At 40.5% G+C, this 22,970-nt stretch overlaps 1 protein-coding gene across 4 annotated transcripts in view; it reads right to left on the bottom strand.

The window, feature by feature from the left end:
• The window catches only part of TET1 (tet methylcytosine dioxygenase 1), a gene marked incomplete at both ends in the record, with an annotated part of 122,889 nt that extends 100,893 nt beyond the window's left edge, over positions 1-21,996 (bottom strand). For all 4 annotated transcript variants that reach the window (XM_079699019.1, XM_079699020.1, XM_079699021.1 and 1 more), the window contains one exon: positions 20,089-21,996. In XM_079699019.1, the coding sequence (XP_079555145.1) occupies positions 20,089-21,996 (1,908 nt within the window). The remainder of the gene's footprint in view (positions 1-20,088) is intronic.
• Between the last annotated feature and the right edge of the window lie 974 nt (positions 21,997-22,970).

Here is a 22,970-nt window from a genome sequence, read left to right as displayed (position 1 = left end):
AAAACAATAGTGTTGTTTTAAAACAAGTGTTGGGCATTTTCAATATGCAGACATGGTGCTGGGCTCCCCGCTCCCCCCCAGACTGTACCATCTCAGGAGAGACACAAACAGATAATTATTATGAAGTAGTATGGAAAGGGGATGAGCCCAGAAATCTATGCAAGACCAGAGAAGGCTTCCCAGAAGAAGTGACATTTATTTCCACTGTAAGTAGGAGTTGGTTAAACATAGAGGGACAGAAGAAAAGTATGTGCCCCAGGTGGAGGTAACAACATATACAAGGACACTGGGAGCACTGTGGCTATTGACAGTCACACTATGGGGAGAAGTGCATATATATAGATACAACATGGGCATTAATGCTGATCATTGAGAATGCATATGAAGAGATGTAATCAGCTTTAATTCTCTACCATTCTGGTTTGAAATGTTTCTGTTCCATCCTTCAGCTTTCCGTAATTGGTCCTTTCAAAAGACAACAGTGATACCCCTGTTAAGTTGTTCATCACAAACAGCTACCTTTTCAAGAGAACTAAGGAGAGGTGACTGGTTTATCCTAGGTCTGAAACCTTTGTATTTTAGCTAGAAAAAACCCTCATGTAACTAAGTCTCCTAATCAGAACAAAGCAATATTTTGAGAATAAGTGTACGTAGGTTTTTGTTGAGATGAGATCAGTTACTCAGGAAGGGTTAACCTCTTTAGTTTTTGAACTAATTTACTCGAGTCCCACACAATCTATGGAGAAGCAAGATTTGCCTGCCAAGAAATGTTACTCTTTCAGCTGGGTAACTCTGGTTGTACTGGAGAGATGCTTCTGATGTTTGGAGAAAGGGATGCCCTTCCTCTGTTCATTCCAGAAATAGAACAGAGAACACCAGCTATATTCGAGGCACTGCCTAACACCTGTGGAATCTCTGACAATGAATAACTTTTCCATTGAGCTTAACTCAGGTAGAGAGAAAAAACAAAAAACTTGACATGGAGCCCACAATATTTATAATTATGGAATGCCTAAAATTAATTTTTTTAAAGTCTGTTTGACTTTCTTGATATCCAAATACTTATTTAGTGGGTACATTAGCTCTTGTTTAAACTAAAATAAATAAACAGTCCTTGATATTCTTACTAGAGACTTTTTTTTTTTGGCCGCAGAGCATGTGGGATCTTACTTCCCCAACCAGGGGTCAACCAGGGATGGAACCCGTGCCGCCTACAGCGGAAGCACAGAGTCTTAACCACTGGATCGCCAGGGAAGTCCTAGAGACATTTCTTATAACTTGAGATTACCATTTCGTTGTCGGAGGGGATCCTTTTGAGCTTTTGCAATGTAAAGCCCTTTAGGAATACCTTGTGGGATCAAGAGGAGATATATTTGTCGTAGCAAGAAAACAAAAAAGTTATTTTCCCCACAGTCCACCTTAGAAATCAACAAGTATGGAGCTCAAGGTTATACCTGTGTTAACTGTGCAGATTTAAATGAAAAACTTGCCTATCTTTATCAGGAGTGTTTTAGCCTAAACGATTATAATTGTGTTTCCATAGATACTCTTAATGGCTAGTTAAGAAAATTCAATTTTCCCCCAAATCTGTTTGATTTACCTGACTTCCAAACACTTATTCAAAGTGTACATTAGCTCTTGCTGTTTAAAATAAATGGTTCTTAATGTTTTTATAGATACTTATAAACTGTGAATTGATATTTTCCTTGCTCATAACGACAGTTCTTTCATGTACATCATTTGAGAATAAGTCAAACTGCATTCACTGATGCTGTGATTGTTTCCAACTTTATGAATATATACCATATTTTTATAAGGCTACTTTCGCTAATCATCATAATAAATGAAGCATTAGTGGGTTTGGGGAGGGGGTGGTGGGGATGAAGGACCACTATACCTAACAATTCTCTTAACCATAACTATGTATGTGATAAAAGAAAATTAATTTAGATTTTTTGAAAAGAAAGTATTATTTCCTCATGGCTTATCCACCTTAAGATGTTATATCATACAATATCAAAATATGATCTTATACAAGATCAGTATGTCCTTGGTGGGATCCAAATCCCAATGATGCTTATTAACTATGGGACCTGGAGTAAGTTAACCTTCCATAGACTCAGTGAGGGACAAAGCTGACTTTAGGGTTAAATGCTGTAATGGCTATGAAAAAAGCTTCTGGTATGGCAGCTGACTTGCAGGTGGTTCCACTACAGCAACGGAGAATGATGGCTGTCACATGAACATGTACAAATAAACAAGGTATTAAGCAATTAAAACTCACTTAAGGGCTTCCCTGGTGGCGCAGTGGTTGAGAGTCCGCCTGCCGATGCAGGGGACACGGGTTCGTGCCCCGGTCCGGGAGGATCCTGCATGCCATGGAGCGGTTGGGCCCCTGAGCCATGGCCGCTGAGCCTGCGCGTCCAGAGCCTGTGCTCCGCAACGGGAGAGGCCACAACAGTGAGAGGCCCGCGTACCGCAAAAAAAATAATAATAATAAAAAAATAAAACTCATTTAATATAAAAATGGAGATATTCAAGCAAACAATATTTTGGGACATTGGAACCTCTCCCAGATAAGTCTAGTATTAACAAGATTTCTGCTAGAGTTAGGGCGTGCTAATTTCACCATACCATTATAACATAATCTTACATTTATTAGTTAAAAAAGAATATGAAACTTTCACTTCCAGTGATAACAAAATTGATCATTTGGAACAACCCGCCAGCTGAAGACAATTAGAAAAACTACACAAAATTAAAAAACCATCTCCTTGGAGGCATAAGAGAGTGAAAAAATTCACACCATAGTGTAGAATTAATTACCATCCCAGGATTCAGAGGGTAATGAGGTTCAGGGGGGTCAAATTTTCTTAGGTAAAAATTAAAAATGGAGAAAAAAAGCTAAAAAGGTTGTTAAAGAGAAGTGTAACCTTGAAATTAAAATACAGAAGCAGTGGAATTGGCAAACTCAAAGAGTTTAAATAGTTGATTTATGTCAAAAAATTATATTTTTGCAAAATGAGACTTTAAGATTCTTTTTTTTTAAACTTGTACCGAAGTATAGTTGACTTACAATGTTGTGTTAGTTCCTTTCTTTTTTTTTTTTTTGGCTGTGCCGTGTGGCTTGCAAGATCTTAGTTCCCCCACCAGGGATCGACCCTGTGCCCCCTGCATTAGGAGCACGGCGTCTTAACCACTGGACCTCCAGGGAAGTCCCTAGGGAGCTTTCTTTTTTTTTTTTTTTTTTGGTGTGTTGGTTTCTGGTGTACAGCAAAATGATTCAGTTACATATATATATGCACATATATATATTCTTTTTCAGATTCTTTCCCATCATAGGTTATTACAAGATACTGAATATAGTTTCCTGTGCTATACAGTGCTATATAGTTTCCTGTGCTATATAGTTTCCTTGTTAAAATGAAACTAGTATAAGATTCTTATACAACATCTCTTTCAAAGTTTCAAAAGTCTAAAAGATAGGAGCAATCACCTTAGCAGGGCTATCCTCAACCAGTCCACATTTTGCTTCCACTTCTCTCTATCCTCCAGGTTCTTCATATTTGGCTTGTTGCCCTTGCTCAGAAACATGGTGGTTAATTTTATTTATTTATTTATTATTTTGGCCATGCCACGCCGCTTGTGGGATTTTAGTTCCCTGACCAGGGATGGAACCCTGGCCCTCGGTACTGAAGTGTTGAGTCCTAACTAATGGACCTCCAGGAAATTCCCGGGAACGTGGTGCTTTAAATGAGCACTTACCATCCAAGCCAAGGGCTCTAAGCCAAGATCAACTGTGTAGTCTTAGGCAAGTTACTTGGCCTAAGCCTCAGTGTCTTACTTTATACATTGGGGGAAGAATGTATGCTTCATAGGATTATTACAAGGATTACATGAGATAATGAGCATGTCAGTGCTTAATACAGTACCGGGCACTTAGTAAGTACTCAATATATAATAATTGTTATTAACCCCTTCAGATATCAATGTTTACTACATACCAGTTCCACATCTATGACTAGTATCATTTAATTCAACCAACATTTGTTTGGTGGCTACCAAATGACAAGCACTACACAATGTTTGTGTCCCCCCAAAATTCATTTTTTGAAATCCTAAAGCACAATATAATGATATTAGAAGATGGGGCCTTTGGGAGATGCTTAAGTCATGAGGGTAGAACCCTCATGAATGGGATTACTGCCTTCTGAAAGAAGCTCCATAGAGCTCCCTAGCCTCTTCCACCATGTGAGGACACAGTGAGAAGGCACAAACCATGAACCAGGAAGTGGGCCTTCACCAGAATTCAACCATGCTAGTGCCTTCTCCAGAACTATGAGCAATAAATTTCTGTTGTTTATAAGCCACCCCGTCTGCAGTATTTTGTTATAACAGCCCAAATGGACTAAGACAGACTTGAATAGACATTTCTCCAAAAAAGATATACAAGTGGTCAATAAGGACATGAAAAGATGCTTGATATCATTAATCATTAGAGAAATGCAAATCAAAACCATCCTGGAATACCACTTCACACCGAGTAGGAAGGCAATAATCAGAAAGTCAGATAATAAGTTGGGTTTTTTGTTTTTTTTTTTTTTTTTGTGGTATGCAGGTCTCTCACTGTTGTGGCCTCTTCTGTTGCAGAGCACAGGCTCTGGACACGCAGGCTCAGCGACCATGGCTCATGGGCCCAGCCGCTCCGCGGCATGTGGGATCCTCCCGGACCGGGGCATGGATCCGTGTCCCCTGCATCAGCAGGCGGACTCTCAACCACTGCACCACCAGGGAAGCCCAGATAATAAGTTTTGATGAGGATTGTTGAATCTAAAATGGTACAGCTACTTTGGAAAACAGTTTGGCAATTCCTTAAAGTTAAACAAAGAGTTACCATATGACCCAGCAGTTCCAATCCTAGGGATATACCCGTAATAACTGAAAACACATGTCCACAAAAAAAAACCCTGTACACAATTGTTTGTAAATGCATTATTCATAGTAGTCAAAAAGTAGAAACAACTCAGAAGTCCATCAACTGATGAGTGTTTATACAAAATGTGGTTTATTCATGCAATGAAATATTATTCAGCCATAAAAGGGAACGAAGTACTGATAAATGCTATGACATGGATGAAACTTGAAAACATTATGCTAAAGTAAAAGAAGCCAGATACAAAAGACCAAATATTGTATGGTTTCATTTACATGAAATGCCCAGAATAGGCAAATCCATAAAGACAAAAAGTAAATTAGTGGTTGCCAGGAGCTGAGGGAGAGAAGAATGGGGAGTCACTGCTTAATTATACTGGGTTTCTTTTTTGGGGTGATGAACGTGTTCTAGAATTAGATTGTGGTAAAGGTTGCACAACTTTGTAAATATACTAAAGGCCGGGAATTCCTTGGCGGTCCCGTGGTTAGGACTCTGTGCTTCCACTGCAGGGGGCACTGGTTCGATGCCTGGATGGGGAACTAAGATCCTGCAAGCTCTGCAGGCAAAAAAAAAAATATATATATATATATATATGTATATAAAACCACTATTGCACTATTGTACACTTTCAAAAGAGTGAACTTTATGATACATGAATTAGATCTCAGTTTTTTAAAAAGAAGAAATTGGGGTTTCCCTGGTGGCGCAGTGGTTGAGAGTCCGCCTGCCGATGCAGGGGACACAGGTTCATGCCCCAGTCTGGGAAGATCCCACATGCCGCAAAGCGGCCGCTGAGCCTGCGCATCCGGAGCCTGTGCTCCGCAACGGGAGAGGCCACAGCAGTGAGAGGCCCGCGTACCGCAAAAAAAAAAAAAAAAGAAAGGAAGAAGAAATTGATTCTCCTTTATCGTGATGGAAAGAGTGCCTCTACTACTTGCTAACCAGGGGGAATTAATACATTTTTTAATGTGGGTTTCCATTTCCTGGTCTGCTAAATGGGTGTCCTAATACTTACACTTCATGGGTCACTGTCAGGATCAAATATGGTAACATTAAGCTTTCTAGCACAGTGTCTGGCCCATAGTAGACTCTCAATAAATGTTAATTTTTCCCTTTTTCCTTTCCTTTGCTAGTTTCCTGCACTGCAAGTCAAAGAAGGTTAAATTTTGTTAAAATCTTATGTACCTAATTATCAATGAAGACAAAGTTCCCTGGTTACTGACTTTTTTAAAAGAAATAAGTTAAACACTACTTTGTTTTGTTTTCCTTGTTTTATTGATTTTTTTTTTTTTTTTTTTTTTTTTTTTTGCAGTACGCGGGCCTCTCACTGCTGTGGCCTCTCCCGTTGCGGAGCACAGGCTCCGGACCTGCAGGATCAGCGGCCATGGCTCACGGGCCCAGCCGCTCTGCGGCATGTGGGATCTTCCCGGACTGGGGCACGAACCCGTGTCCCCTGCATCGGCAAGCGGACTCTCAACCACTGAGCCACCAGAGAAGCCCGATTTTTGTTTGTTTTGACATCTCATAGTGTACCAGGAATGTCCCTAGAAAATGGAAGTAGGTGAATAAAGAAGGTAATTTAATTTTATGTTGCCTAGTAGACAAATCTCCCTGTAATTCTGTGTTAATTCCTAAACACGTTACTTACTCCTGCAAGCATGGAGGAAACTAACACACACACACACACACACACACACATTTTCTCTCTAAATCTAAAGTGGATCAGCTCCCTCCAAAAGTCCATGGCTTGGGGCTTCCCTGGTGGTGCAACGGTTGAGAGTCCGCCTGCCAATGCAGGGGACACGGGTTCGTGTCCTGGTCTGGGGGGGATCCCACATGCCGCGGAGCGGCTGGGCCCGTAAGCCATGGCCGCTGGGCCTGCGCGTCCAGAGCCTGTGCTCCGCGACGGGAGAGGCCACAGCAGTGAGAGGCCCGCGTACCGCAAAAAAAAAAAAAAAAAAGAAAAGAAAAAAGTCCATGGCTTGGATCAACTGTGGGCTTCCACTGTCTTGTCCTCCCACTTCCTCCTGTCTTGATCCTACTTTTGCCCTTTAACAGAAAACTCACCACAAAATGGTGTTCCATATGAAATATGATACGAAAATGAGCTATGTAGTGTAAATGTCTAGAATATGGCAGAAACACCAAAACCCTCTCATTATACAAGGACAAGAAAATAACTGTGGCATCGTCTCACCGGAAACCACAGCTATAATTCTGCATCACATGAGAACAGTGAAACCAATTCATTCATAATCCTAATGCTCTTGCAGGAAAAATGCATTTGCAGATACTGTGAAATGGTGTGTACTGGCTACTTCTGAGGACTTTAGTTACTTTCCTCTAAGTAACGTGAGTCAAGTAGCAAGAGGGAAATGGGTGAAAGTAATGAAATGAATAGGCAAATCTCTTCAAGGATAAAACAACAACCAACACCTTAAGCCCCTACTATGTAGCAGGGACTCTGCCAGACCCTTTGTAGACACCACTTCTGCTCCTCAGGCATCCCTGCTTCAGGGGTCTATCACAGTGTTACAAATAGATCCATTCTCACACTGATGACCACATGGGGGGAATATAGGATCTTAGTATAACTTAACCAGAGTAACAGTTGTCAATTTCACTCCTTCAAAGTCTTAAAAATTGGTGTGACTCCCTTACTTGTTTTTACTTTGGGGAGTAGGAGACATGATTTATATTTCTGTGAAATCTAATGAAAGCTAAAAACCATCTCTCCAGAAAAATGCATATAAAACAATATGTTACATATAATTTTGAGGGGATGGGATCACAAAACACTGAAGCCCATCCAGATTAAAAACCTCTGATGTAGAAGTTCTAACTTTATGATTTTTGAAACATCATATGAAAGACAAGTGTTGGGATCATTTAAACCAGGATCAAATTAGTCTTAGGAACTCTTGTCTAGCAACCCAAAAACATGTAGAAAATTTAGTGGGACTAAAGCACTAATATAATAATAATAACTTTAAAATTCTGGGTTTTTCCATGGTAGCTAAAAATACACCAAGTACCTAATCTGATCTGGCTAGTGTCCAGTCATTTAGCTACGCTAATGAGATATGCTTAAATGCTGGCTCAACCCCCATCTTTTTTTTTTTTTTTTTTTTTGTGGTACACGGGCCTCTCACTGTTGTGGCCTCTCCCATTGCGGAGCACAGGCTCCGGACGCGCAGGCTCAGCGGCCATGGCTCACGGGCCCAGCCGCTCCGCGGCATGTGGGATCTTCCCAGACCGGGGCACGAACCCGCTTCCCCTGCATCGGCAGGCGGACTCTCAACCACTGCGCCACCAGGGAAGCCCCTCAACCCCCATCTTTGAGAGGGCATGAAGATGTGTTTACCAGAAAGAAGGTAAAAGAAAACTTTAGTTTCTCTTTTTGAGAGAAGGAAATGGACCTGACTTTCCAAAAAATACCTGTACTACAAACTTCAGGTTTCCAAAAGTGGTAAAGATTTAGAAACCATTAGGCAATAATAAATCATTAACAAAATACTAAATATTTTGGTTATGCTAATACTTCTAGCTTGAAATACAGGACTAGTAGATTCCAGTGTCAAGAACATAATCTGAGGGGACTTCGCTGGTGGTCCAGTGGTAAAGAATCCTCCTTGCAATGCGGGGGACGCAGGTTGGATCCCTGGTCAAGGAACTAAGATCCCACATGCCCTGGGGCAACTAAACCCGCGTGCCACAACTACTGAGCTCCTGTGCCTCAACTAGAGCTGGCCTGCCACAAACTACAGGGCCCACGCACTCTGGAGCCTGTGTGCCACAACTAGAGAGAGAAAACCCGCACGCCACAACTAGAGAGAAGTCCACACACCACAACAAAGAGCCCACGCTGCAACAAAAGATCCCGCATGCCGCAACTAAGACCCAATGCAGCCAAAAAAAAGAGAACATAATTTGAAATGGGACCCAAAATAATTCATCCAGTCATGAAAAGTAATTTAGTAGGTTATGTTCATTTACCCAAAGGAATATTATACACATACTTTTTAAATCTTTACAAATTTTTACTTACAAGGGAAATGTTAATGATATACTGAGTTAAAAAAAGAAGAAAAAAATTTACCTCATTCAACTTTAAAGATGTTATTTATTTTTTTCTGTGTGTGTGTATACACGGTTAGTTTTATTATAACAATGCAATTTGTATACTTTTTTTTTTTTGGCCACGTTGGGCCTTCGTTGCTGCGTGGGCTTTCTTTAGTTGCGGCGAGCAGGTGCTACTCTTTGTGCAGTGCATGGGCTCCTTACTGTGGTGGCACGGGCTCTAGGTGCCCAGGCTTCAGTAGTTGTGGCATGCGGGCTCAGTAGTTGTGGTGCACGGGCTTAGTTGCTCCACGGCACGTGGGATCTTCCCAGACCAGGGATCGAACCTGTGTCCCCTTCATTGGCAGGCAGATTCTTAACCACTGCACCACCAAAGAAGCCCACAATTTGTATACTCTTAACGTTTACAACTGAGCATCATCTTTCCAGTGAAACAAAAAGAAAAAATTTAAAAACTACGTTATTTTTTAAATGCAGGGACCTCCCTGGTGGTCCAGTGGTTAAGACTTCGCCTTCCAATGCAGGGAGGTGAGTGTTCGATCCCTGGTTGGGGAGCTAAGTTCTCATATGCCTCAGGGCCAAAAAACCAAAACATAAAACAGAAGCAATATTGTAACAAATTAAATAAAGACTTTAAAAATGGTCCACATCAAAAAAATCTTGAAAAAAAATAAATACAGAAAAAACACTGGAAGCAAATATGCCTATATACTCATCATGGTGGCATATAGGTAGTAGAATTAAAGTTTGTCTTTTTCCTGTTTCTAAGCTTTCCAAATGCAAATTACACTACTTTGATTTTGTTACTTTTTAAAGTAACACAAGCTCTTTATGTAGAAATTCAAAACATGTATAAGAATTTAAGCAAAATTTAAAGTCACTTATTTTCTAATACACCCATCCTCCATCCAAAAACTCCAGTCCTCAGAGGTAAACACTTCCAACAGTTTGGTTTGGTAGGTATGTATCCTTCTAGAATTGTTTTTCTAAACTCCATTTACAATTAGAAAAACGTCATTTTGAGCTTTCATGGTCCTTTTCCCTTTAGAACTTTGAGGTGTCCAAACTTTGCATCTTGGTATAACTCATAATCACAAATGGACATGGTAGTAATTTTAAACAACACAAGCAGCTGCTTTTTAAGCATATTTTTAAAGCACTGTGTACTTCCTATAAACTTTTTTCTTAAGTCCTCTACTTGAATTTCTGCTACAGACATCCCATGATTCTAATATCTTTGGTACTTGAAAATGACATATATAGAATAAACCCCAAAATGTTTTGAGGTACTAGCTGCTGAGATGATATATTAAGTACACATGGGATATAATGGTTTACAGTGCACTTTTTTTTTAAAGAGACATTGGTATGTGAGATAGGCCGAATCTTACATTTTTGATGGGATTTCATTCATTCATTGAATCATTTGTTCAGCAAACATTTATTGAGCACCTATGATGTGCTAGCACCCTCTATAGCCTGAGCTTGGGCTTTAGAAGTAATTTACACATCTCACTTCTAATCACTGCTTTCTCACCATGTCCTTTTTTAAAAAACTGTAGCAGTGTTAACAGGACATAAATAAATCAGAAAAGAGCAAGATTTCTCTTGTTGCTTACTAGCAGACATGAAGAGCTGACGATAATTAGCCAAGACTTTCTGGATAATCATGACTTGAGCACTGAGTCTCATTATCAAGGTAATAACCTGAATTGCTTAGATTAGTTTGATTCATTTGCTAGCTGTGTCTTATTTTAATACGATAATAGTACAAAAATATATGATCCCACCTTCTCTCCTAGCTGGTTACTGTAGTGCCACATCCATAACAGTACCGCAGTGACTGGCTACTTTATAGGGAGAATGACTTTTGCAGCTTTGAAACCATCAAGTCTTGAAATATTACTCTGGAATAAAAATATCAAGAAGCTGACCAACAAAGACACGGGGAGATAAGCTCTGTAGCAAAATAAACATGTACCAAACTACAGTGCTCACTAGTAAGTGATAGTATAACTTGGATTATACTGATACTAGATGAAGGTGTTAAGTCAGTTTCACACATTTTTCTTTCTGGATAACATGGTCTACACAAAATGGCAAGGTAAGATTTGAACCATACTGACAAGATTCCAGAAATTAACACCCACCAGTCATAATCAGTCAAGATCAGCATGGTTTTGTTTACATGCTTGGGGTTTATTTTTATTTATTTATTTATTTAATTGAAGTATATTTGATTTACAATGTTGTATTCATTTTTGGTGTGTAGCAAAATGGTTCAGTTATACATATATATACATATTCTAAACATGCAAAGATCCTAGATGCCACAGACTTTTTTTCCTATGGTCAGCTCTGTGGTGAGGTATACTACTGAAGTCTCAGTAGTGATCCAAAGAGATTCCTTAAAGGCACATTTAGGGACATATAACATCTGCCCTCAATTGCAAGAGTTGGTAGCAAAAATTTGTTCCATATGCCATATATAACATATGCCAAAATGAAATCTGGCTGTTTGAAAACACTGAGAAAAGCAGTGGCCAGAAGAGGCCTGTCCCACGCAACTCCCACTAAAATGGATAAAATAAAATTAAACAAGTATGTCAACCAATTCTGAAGGGACATCTCCGGAACTAGACTATTATCACACTATCCACAGGATAGTGAACAGTCAGTGGTTCAATTTGTATCATATAATACACTTAACTTTTAGCTTTTCAAGCACAAACTATATAGGTATTGCTATTTTTCCAGGTGTAATTTCTATTAGCTAAGAAGGTAGCATGGTAATAAATAGCACATTTTACAGTGTTATCTAATATACTGCTATTAATCTAACCAAGCATATAATAACCCTTTAATATTTGGATAAAAAAAATCAATATTAACTGGAGTAGGGAATTCCCTTGTGGTCCAGTGGTTAGCACATGGAGCTTTCACTGCCATGGCCCAAGTTCAATCCCTAGTCGGGGAACTAAGATCCCACAAGCTGCCTGGCATGGCAAAACAAAAACAAAAACAAACAAAAAAACCCAAGAAACAAAAAATATTAATTGGAGTAAATATTAAGAGACTATTTCACTTTGGCAGCCAACTCACAAACTGCTTAGTCATTCAATTCATGTTAATTAAATGTGTGATACTATACCAGTCATCAAGCTATAGATATATAATTCAAAACACTGCCCTCAGAAGCATATCTGCAAACAACTGTGTTTTGTTGTTGTTGTTGCTGTTTTTGAACATACTAAAAAGTGTGTGAAAGTGTAGCCTGGCCAAAGCACCTACCCTTTAAGTCCCTAAAAAGCACCCCCCCTTTTAACATCACTCACTATTCAATAAATAGAATAATGCATATGTCTCAGTATGCTAAATTACAAATGCAAAATGAGGAATATCTAGCCAGGAGCAAATTCCTAGATGACTATGAGTTATAAAGTTAATGGTTTTAATTAACTGTATTTCTGAATATGGAGAACACTAAGCTGAACTAAACTTGGCAAAAAATAACACTTTATCTCTTGGCCAAAGAGATCACTGGGAAGACTATCTAATCACCTTGTTGTTCAATTAAAAGAAACAATTGGGAGACAAAAATATAATCTATGATCAAAGAGAGTAGATCAAAATTGTTTTTACTTCTCCCAGACATTAGTAGTTAACATTCTGAGAAATGGCATATGCCTTTGGGGGCTAAGTATACTTTAGAAGAAAAAAATTCTAACAGTTCTGTTTTTAAAATGTACATTTGTTTCATATAATAAAATATTATTATAGGGCTTCCCTGGTGGCACAGTGGTTGGGAGTCCGGCTGCCGATGGAGGGGACACGGGTTCGAGCCCTGGTCCGGGGTGATCCCACATGCCACAGAGCAACTGGGTGCATGAGCCATGGCTGCTGAGCCCGCGTGCCACGGCTACTGGAGCCCACGTGCCTAGAGCCCGTGCTCCACAGAGGCGGAGGCCACTGCAATGGGAAGCCCACGCACTGCAGGGAAGAGTGGCCACCGCTTGCTGCAACTAGAGAAAGCCTGCACGCAGAAACGAAGACCCAACAAAGCCAAAATACATAAATTAAAATATATATATATATATTATTATAAATAAATAATAAAATAAATATTCTAATAATAAAAATATTAACATTTAAAAACTGTAAATGTATTTTCTCTTTCTCTTTCTCACTCCAACTCTCAATAATAAGTAAAATAATTCTGATGTGAGGAACAAACAAATACATGAAATATATTTGCTTACCAATATTCTTACTTATCAAAGTAAATGGGCTTCAATCATTGATGTGTGTAAAATAAATATCAAAATTTTTAATATCAAATACCTAAAAATAAAACAAACTAAATAACTCTATACTGAAAGCTACAAAATGTTATTGAAAGAAAGTAAGTCATAAATAAAGATATACTATGGTCATGAACTGGAAGATTCAATATTGTAAAAATGTCAATCTCTTCAAACTGATGAGAGGGGGTATAGCTCAGTGGTAGAGCATTTGACTGCAAACTGATGCACAGATTCAACACAAACAATAAAAATTCCAACAGCGTTTTTGGTGGAAATTTACAAGCTGATTCAAAAATTTTGATGAAGGGATTTCCCTGGTGGTCCTGTGGCTAAGACTCCAAACTCCCAATGCAGGGAGCCTGGGTTTGATCCCTGTTCAGGGAGCTGGATCCCACATGCCACAACTAAGAGTTTGCATGCTGCAACTAAAAAGACTCCACATGCAGCAACGAAGATCCCCCACACACACGGCAACTAAGATCCAGTGCAGCCAAATAAATAAATAAATACATATATTTAAAAAAAATTTTGATGAAAATGCAAAGAACCAAAAAAATAGCCCAAATAAATATTGAAAAGAAAACTGAAGGACTTATACTACCAGTTAGCAAGACTAGTTGTAAAGCCTAGTAATGAGAGTTCAGACAGAAAAATAGACAAAAGGCCAATGAAACAGTCTAGAAACAGATTGAGAACTAATCAGTCACTTGATTTGTGACAAAGTTGATGTTGTAGTAGTGGGGAAAGGACAGTCATTTCAGTAATGGTGCTGGTTAAGTAGATATCCATGTGAAAAAGAATGAGTCTTGACTCCTATCTCATGTGATACACAAAAGTCAATTCCAGCTTGTACATCTAAATGTGAAAGGTTTAAAAAAGTAACTTTTTAAGAAGAAAACAAAAGAGAACATCTTCATGACCTTGGAATTTGCAAAAAACAGACAAAATTTTCTTTTTTTAAAAAAGATTTATTTATTCATTTTATATTTTATTTTTGCTGCGTTGGGTCTTTGTTGCTGTGCGCGGGCTTTCTCTAGTTGTAGCGAGCAGGGGCCTACTCTTCATTCTGGTGCTCCGGCCTCTCACTGCGGTGGCTTCTCTTGTTGCGGAGCACGGGCTCTAGGTGCACGGGCTTCAGTAGTTGTGGCACGCAAGCTCAGTATTTGTGGCGCACAGGCTTAGTTGCTCTGTGGCATGTGGGATCTTCCCGGACCAGGGCTTGAATCCGTGTCCCCTGCATTGGCACGTGGATTCTTAACCACTGTGCCACCAGGGAAGTCCAACAAAATTTTCTTAAACAGGAAATAAAAAGTTATCATAAAGGAGAGGATTGGTAAACTGGACTACATTAAAGTTAAGAATTTCTGTTCATTAAAAAGCACAATTGGGACTTCCCTGGTGGCACAGTGGTTAAGAATCTGCCTGCCAATGCAAGGGACACGGGTTCGAGCCCTACTCCAGGAAGATCCCACATGCCACAGAGCAACTAAGCCTGTGTGCCACAACTACTGAGCCTGCACTCTAGAGCCCACGAACCACAACTACTGAGCCCGCATGCTGCAACTACTAAAGCCTGCACACCTAGAGCCCGTGCTCCACAACAAGAGAAGCCCCCACAGTGAGAAGCCTGCGCACCACAATGAAGAGTAGGCCCTGCTCGCCGCAACAAGAGAGAAGCACACACGCCGCAACAAAGACCCAATGCAGCCAAAAAAATAAAGAAAATAAATATTTTTTTTAAAAAGACAGAAAGGGCTTCCCTGGTGGCGCAGTGGTTGAGAGTCTGCCTGCCGATGCAGGGGACAAGGGTTCGTGCCCTGGTCCGGGAAGATCCCACATGCCGCAGAGCAGCTGGGTCCATGAGCCATGGCCGCTGAGCCTGCGCATCCGGAGCCTGTGCTCCGCAATGGGAGAGGCCACAACAGTGAGAGGCCCGTGTACCGCAAAAAAAAAAAAAAAAAAAGACATAAAATATTCAGTGTTGGCAAGGATGTGGAGCAAGTGGAACTTTCATACACTACTGATGAGAGTCTTAATTGGAACAACCACAGCAGTTTGGTAATATTTATGGAAGCTAAACATACACATATTCTATGACCCAGAAATTCCACTCCTAGGAATACACTCAACAGAATTCATGCATATAGTCACCAAAAGACTTTTATAAAAATGCCCAGGGGGCTTCCCTGGTGGCGCAGTGGTTAAGAATCCACGTGCCAATGCAGGGGACATGGGTTCAAGCCCTGGTCCGGGAAGATCCCACATGCCACGGAGCAACTAAGCCAGTATGCCACAACTACTGAGCTTGCTGTGCCACAACTACTGAAGCCCGCGTGCTAAGAGCCCGTGCTCCGCAACAAGAGAAGCCACTGCAATGAGAAGCCTGCACACCGCAAGAGTAGACCCCGCTTGCCGCAACTAAAGAAAGCCCACGCACAGCAACAAAGACCCAATGCAGCCATAAATAAATAAATAAAAATAAAGTTCCGTTAAAAAAAATACTAGAGACTTTTTTTTTTTTTTTTGTGGTACGCGGGCCTCTAACTGTTGTGGCCTCTCCCGTTGCGGAGCACAGGCTCCGGACGTGCAGGCTCAGTGGCCATGGCTCACGGGCCCAGCCGCTCCGTGACATGTGGGATCTTCCCGGACCGGGGCACGAACCCGTATCCCCTGCATCGGCAGGCGGACTCTCAACCACTGCGCCACCAGGGAAGCCCAGAGACTTTAACATAGAAAGAAAAAAAAAATGTCCAGGGAATTCCCTGGCGGTCCAGTGGTTAGGACTCTGTGCTTCCATTGCAGGGGGCAAGTTTGATCGCTGGTGGGGAAACTAAGATCCCACAAGCTGCGCGGCCAGCCCACCACCCCCTGCCCCAAAAAAATCCATAGTAGTACTGCTATGTTCATTCTACTGTTCTGTTCTGTACTGTAACATTTCACTTCCCATTAACAATAGAATGGATACAGGTATTGTGATATATACATACAATGGAATACTACACTGCAATAAGAATGAACAACTATAATTATAAGCAACATTATTGGCAAATCTCATAAACATAATATTAAGCAAAAGAAGGCAGAAACAAATGAGTGTACAACTGTTCCTTGCTCTCTCAGAATGAAATTCCTCAGAGAAGTGTTCCCTATGTTCTCCTCTGCGTCTCCACACATTGTTGGATGAGTAAGTCTCTCTACTGTCAGAGTTCAGTATAAGGACAACACAATACATTCTTCAGAATCAGCTTTGTCAGGGGTAAGGGCGATCTTTTGGGGGAGGGGGAAAGCAAGAGAATATGAATATCATCAACTATAGGGGACCTTTGAAATAGAAAATAAACAAATAAACTAATTAAAATTGTATTTCAAACGAACAACATAACTACATTGAAGCATGAGGGTGGTGTGTGTGTGTATGTGAGAGAGAGAGAGAGAGAGAGAGAACTAATTCAACATATGCATATTCTAACTTTTGAACACACCACTGACATTTCAGCAACAATGATAATAGAGAACTAATTCAACATATGCATATTCTAACTTTTGAACACACCACTGACATTTCAGCAACAATGATAATACCTATTAACAAGATCTTGGCTTCTAAGTATCATTCTCCACCAAAAAGAACCATGTTTCCTTGGATAAACAGCTGGTCATCTCGTCCGGGGCAGGATGGAAAATAGAAAACCTTAGAACACTTGTCCCAGAAAATAAAGAATTATTCAAACAATGGTTGAAGGTGCTCCCTGGCCAAATTTGGGGAAATGTGAGCATCAAAATAAGTAACGATAAAAAAGGAGTATAACTTACTGAATATAACAAAAATCTACAGGTTCACACTGAAACAAATAAGAAGAAAAAGCTCTTCTTTGGAGTTTAAAACTAATGAACAGATTTAGAAGAAACAATGGAAACAGAACCACTATTTGGCAACTATCAGGCAAAAATCACTGATGAACATTAAAATTGGGGAGTGAAAGTTTGAGGGATAGCACTATATTTACATGTCTTGATCTCTCTGTAAGATATTTATTAAATACAAAGTGAAAAATACTGATTTTACAATGGAGAAATCTGGAAGACACTATCTTTAACCAAGTGATTAAAATTAAGATCATGAATAGTCGGACAAATGGACATTATGTCCCTCCTGTAAGAAGGTATTCATGCAAAAATGTATAATCCAAATCTAGTCATGAGGAAGCATTAGACAAACCCAAAGTGAGGGACAAAATAAGTAATCTGCACTTTGCAAAAGAAGCAATGTCATTAAAAACAAATATTGAGGAACTATTCTAAACCAAAAAAAAAAAAAAGTACATGTTATATGATTCCATTTATATCAAACTCTAGAAAATGCAAACTAATGTAATGATTAAAGATACAGTTTTATTCTTTCAAAAGAAAAGAAGTTTAATTCCTCTGGTTTCTCAGGCTGCAAGACAGTTAGTGACTTTGTGCTCCTAATTTTTAAATCTGTAACTCCCAAAAAAAGACACACAACTAGCCAAAATGAGGCACAGTGGAAATCTTTCCGAAACCACATTTCATACAATTTCCCTATTCTCCATCAAAACTTATAATGGAAAATGTTTATGTTCTAGTTTTCTGAGACAAATTCTAAAAATAAGCTAATGCATCACTCAGTGCACACACACAAAGAAAGTACATATTATATGATTCCATTTATATCAAACTCTAGAAAATGCAAACTAATGTATAGTGACAGAAAGAGTGTCTTCCTGAGGAGAAAGGGTGCAGGTAAGAGAGTAGGGACTATGAAGGGGTACAAAGAAATTTTGGGGAGTAATGAATTTTGACCGTGGTAATGTTCACACAGTGTATACATATGTCAGACTTACCAAACTGTACTCTTTAAATATGTGCAGTTTATTATATGTCAATTATACCTCAGTAAAGTTGTTTTAAAATTTGAGGAACTATTCCAAATTAAAGGAGGTCAAAAGGATATTTTTTTTTTTTTTTTTTTTTGGTGGTACGCAGGCCTCTCACTGTTGTGGTCTCTCCTGTTGCGGAGCACAGGCTCCGGACGCGCAGGCTCAGCGGCCATGGCTCACAGGCCTAGCTGCTTCGCGGCACGTGGGATCTTCCCGGACCGGGGCACGAACCCGTGTCCCCTGCATCGGCAGGCGGACTCTCAACCACTGTGCCACCAGGGAAGCCCAAGGATATTTTCTTATAGGCAAAATACGAATAAAGTCTGTGGGCTAGATAATAATAATGGTTCAATGTTAATTTGCTAATTTTGATAATAATAGGAAAGAATATCCTTGTTTTTAGGAAATATACTCTCTAGTATGCAAGGATAAAAGGATATCATGTCGGGGCTTCCCTGGTGGTGCAGTGGTTGAGAGTCCGCCTGCCGATGCAGGGGACACGGGTTCGCGCCCCGGTCCGGGAGGATCCCACATGCCGCGGAGCGGCTAGGCCCGTGAGCCATGGCCGCTGAACCTGTGCGTCCGGAGCCTGCGCTCCGCAAGGGGAGAGGCCACAACAGTGAGAGGCCCGCGTAATGCAAAAAAAAAAAAAAAAAAAAAAAAGAAGAGAACAAACTTGTTTATACCTATTAGAGATAGAGTACCTTTGGCAACAATGTCTATTGGCAATGTTACAAATCAGGAGCTTACCAGGGAGATCACTCTGTTATAAAAATATTGCTACTAAGTGTTTTAGATGTAAGTATGTAGACTATTAAGTTACTGGCCACATTTTGATCTACTCCCACATGTGTGAAGTGACTTGAGTAAAGAAGATAGTTCATTGCAGTAAGATTTATAATAACATAATACTTTAGAAATACCTTAAATGTCATCAATACATGATTGGCTAAATGTCTGATCTCTTATTTGCAATGTGTCAGTCAAATAGGAAGTCAGCATTTTTGGACAGATAATTTAAGTCCAGAATGAAATAGAAAAAAGGTTGACTGAAATTAAGTTCATAATATTTTAAATTAATCTATTCTACTACACCCATATTCACAGTAGACTCAAAATAAATATAACTTCAAGTGAGTAATCTAAAAATCATAAAACACCATAGCTGACAGGTATTTTAATTAAAGCAAGTTTGAGTATTAACCAACCTCCATAAAATCCTTTAAACAAAGTGTAAGTCAACCAATATTTTTACTACCTTAGTTTCATAACTGTAATAATAAGTACAAATGTTTATATGTCACTTTGGAGTTTAAAAACCATTTTCAACTTCCGATTACCATTGAATCTCAACAATCCTGTGAGCAGGTGAAAATCACAAGCCAAAAGTTGAGATGAAAGCTTTATCATTACTATACCTCCAAGGCAAAGTTTCAAGATTAAAGATAGAGACAGTTTTATTCTTTCAAAAGAAAAGAAGTTTAATTCCTCTGGTTTCTCAGGCTGCAAGACAGTGACTTTGTGCTCCTAATTTTTAAATCTGTAACTCCCCAAAAAAGAAACACAACTAGCCAAAATGAGGCACAGTGGAAATCTTTCTAAAACCACATTTCATACAATTTCCCTATTCTCCATCAAAACTTATAATGGAAAATGTTTATGTTCTAGTTTTCTGAGACAAATTCTAAAAATAAGCTAATGCATCACTCAGTGCACAAGACATACTTCAGGTAGGTCCACAAATTCCTATAGGCAACTTAAAGCAACATTTTACCAAAGCAAAAGGATGTAATACAGAAGCAAATTGTCTCCACACAAATCACACTACTAAGTCTCATAGGTGTCCCCAGCCCCTTGGGTATTTACTTACCTCCAAAGGCACAATGATGGATGGCTTCTTTTTCAGTTCCTCACATTTCCTCTTCTTACAGATCTGATGGCTGTTCTTTCTATTCTTGCAGTAGGTACATTCACCACAATTGGTCTTCTGCTGGCAGGGCTCACAGACCCCACATCGCTTTCGTTTCTTCTTTTCCAAAGTAGGTAGCAAAGTTGTGTAGGAAGGAGAAGAGGAGGTACTGACAAGTGACACTGGCCTAGACACCACTGTGGTGTTGATGTCAACCATGCTGGTGGCACTGATCTGGGAGCTCCCTCCTTCCAGTTTGCTGGGACTGGCCTGGGAGAGGTGGACAATGCCCTGTGAAGCATGGTGGAGTCCTCTCTCAGGGGCTATTGTGAACCCCTGAGTGTTAGCTGGCAGAAAGCTTATATGAACCTTCTTCTTATTTTCTATATTGTTTATAGCCATTGCGGGAGGTACCGAACTTATCTCTGAGTTTGATGATGGTTGAGGAGTGTGACCTAAGCCCGAAGGCAAAATCTGCATAGTGCCCTGGACCTCAAGCCCAGATGAAACAGTGCTCTGGGGCTCAGGCCATTCTGGAAGAGCATTACAGGTAGCAATTAGGTTAAGAGGAGCAGGAAGAAAGATATCGGGGTCTGAGGCAGTACCACCAACCATACCGAGGACTTGTTGATTTAAGAGAGCACCAAAGACCTCTCCTTGGACTGGAATAGCACCAGGAATCTCTGGTGGGTCTGGGGTCTCACCCAGAGGCTCTCCATGAACTGGGTTAGCACCAGGAACTTCCCATTGATGTGGGACAGCACTAAAGGCCTGTCCTAGGACAGGGGTGGTATCAGCAACTTCCTGTTCATCTGGGGTAGATTTGAGTACCTCTTGATGATCTGGTTTAGCACCAAGGGTTTCTTGTTCTGAACCTGCCAAGAGGAGTTTTATTAATGAGGTAGGATATATTGACCCACCAATAGACAAACAGTTTCTAAGGTCCAATTCAGGTACAACCTTATTAAAGCTGGAGGTGGGGCAGCAATCATGTTCACTTTTGATGGGATCCAGGTAAGAATCAGATAGCTTAAGAGATTCTACTCGTGAACCCAAATCTTCTAACTGAATGCTGGGGTTTCCTTCAGAGGTAACCCTGAGGGCTGCGTTTTGGAGCAAAGGAACACAGAGAGTGTCCTGAGCAAACATTCTAGGGGAATCACTAATATCATTCAATGTCTCTCTAGAGAATAGTCCTTCACCACCACGTGTCCCTTCCAATGACCCAGAAAGAACCTCTGCTGCAGGGCCACTATGAGTAGAGCGATTTATTTTGGAATCCTCCACACTTTGGGACCAAGACTGGGTTGTCTCTTGGCTCTCATCTTTTATTAAAGATGCATTTTGTATGCCAATTAGATTCTCTATATCAGGAGGGATTGAGGGGTCTTGCACTGGGACTGAATCACTTTCTGAGTGCTTTACTCCCATGTCAGTAAGTACCTTATAATCACACTCATGTTGCTTTCCTAGATTCTTAGGAGGTGGAACTTTCTTGGGTTTGGCTATGACCGCTGGGGGTTGGGACAGTCGTCTGCTAAGAGAGGTGCTTCGGAGAGCCATTGTAAACCCATTGCAAGTTAAGGACTCTGGGTTCTGAAAAAGAACTTCAGTCCTATCTAAATTCATTCGTGCTGCTCCAGCTCTTGTCAGAAGGCTTCTGACTGGCATAGGCAGTCTGGGTTCTGTTTTTTTCTTAACACCTCTTTCTTGAATTAATTGCTTTAATTTTCCAGGGCTCACAGTCTTGACTGTCGCCACATTTTTGTTGGCTGGCTTAGATCCCTCTTTCAGTTGGCTGTTTTTCTTTTTGTTTAGATCTTCCCTCCTGACTAATTTGGAAGGCCTTGCATGGCGAGATCGAGACATAGCTACGGAGCAGGAAAAACTGAAAGGGCATGAGGAAAAGAGTCATTGGTCCTTTGGAAAGTCTCACTTCTGAGGAGAATCCAGATGCACCATGGTTGTGCTCAGTCGCAGGAGGTTTTGGTCTGAAATAACAATGACAAAACATTGGGAGTGAGTCTTTTTCCTATGAGTTCCCTCATTTGAAATAGAATATTTACTAGCAATTATTAATTAAAATTAAGGAACTGAGAATATTGACTGCAAAAGGAAAATATAATAGACATAAAGTATAAAGTATCTTATAAATCCTGGATTCACAAATAAAGCTCCTTTAACTTTAATTTCTGTGACAACTGATTAAGGTGATGAAGTTCTTTGAATAAGCTAAGCATGGGAGGTTTTGTTTTTTGGGGTTTTTTTTGCCGTATGCAGACCTCTCACTGTTGTGACCTCTCCCGTTGCGGAGCACAGGCTCCGGACACGCAGGCTCAGCGGCCTATGGCTCACAAGTCCAGCCGCTCCGCGGCATGTAGGATCTTCCCGGACTGGGGCATGAACCCGCGTCCCCTGCATCGGCAGGCGGACCCCCAACCACTGTGCCACCAGGGAAGCCCAGCATGGGAGTTTCTTTACATTAGAAACCGCAACTATGGACTTCCCTGGTGATGCAGTGGTTAAGAATCCGCCTGCCAATGCAGGGGACACGGGTTCGAGCCCTGGTCCGGGAAGATCCCACATGCTGCAGAGCAACTGAGCCCACACACCACAACTATTGCAGCCCGCATGCCTAGAGCCCGTGATCCGCAACAAGAGAAGCCACCGCAATGAGAAGCCCGCGCACAGCAAGGAAGAGTAGCCCCTGCTCGCCATAACTAGAGGAAGTCTGCGCGCAGCAGGGAAGACCCAATGCAACCAAAAAAAAAAAAAAGAAACCACAACTATTGCAGTTACATGTAGTTTAAAGCTCAAACCCTAATCTTTACAAATATGGATAC

This window comes from Hyperoodon ampullatus (assembly GCF_949752795.1).
Source record: "Hyperoodon ampullatus genome assembly, chromosome: 1".
In the NCBI taxonomy this organism is placed as follows: Eukaryota; Metazoa; Chordata; class Mammalia; order Artiodactyla; family Ziphiidae; genus Hyperoodon; species Hyperoodon ampullatus.
This window is presented reverse-complemented; position numbering and strand designations above follow the sequence as displayed.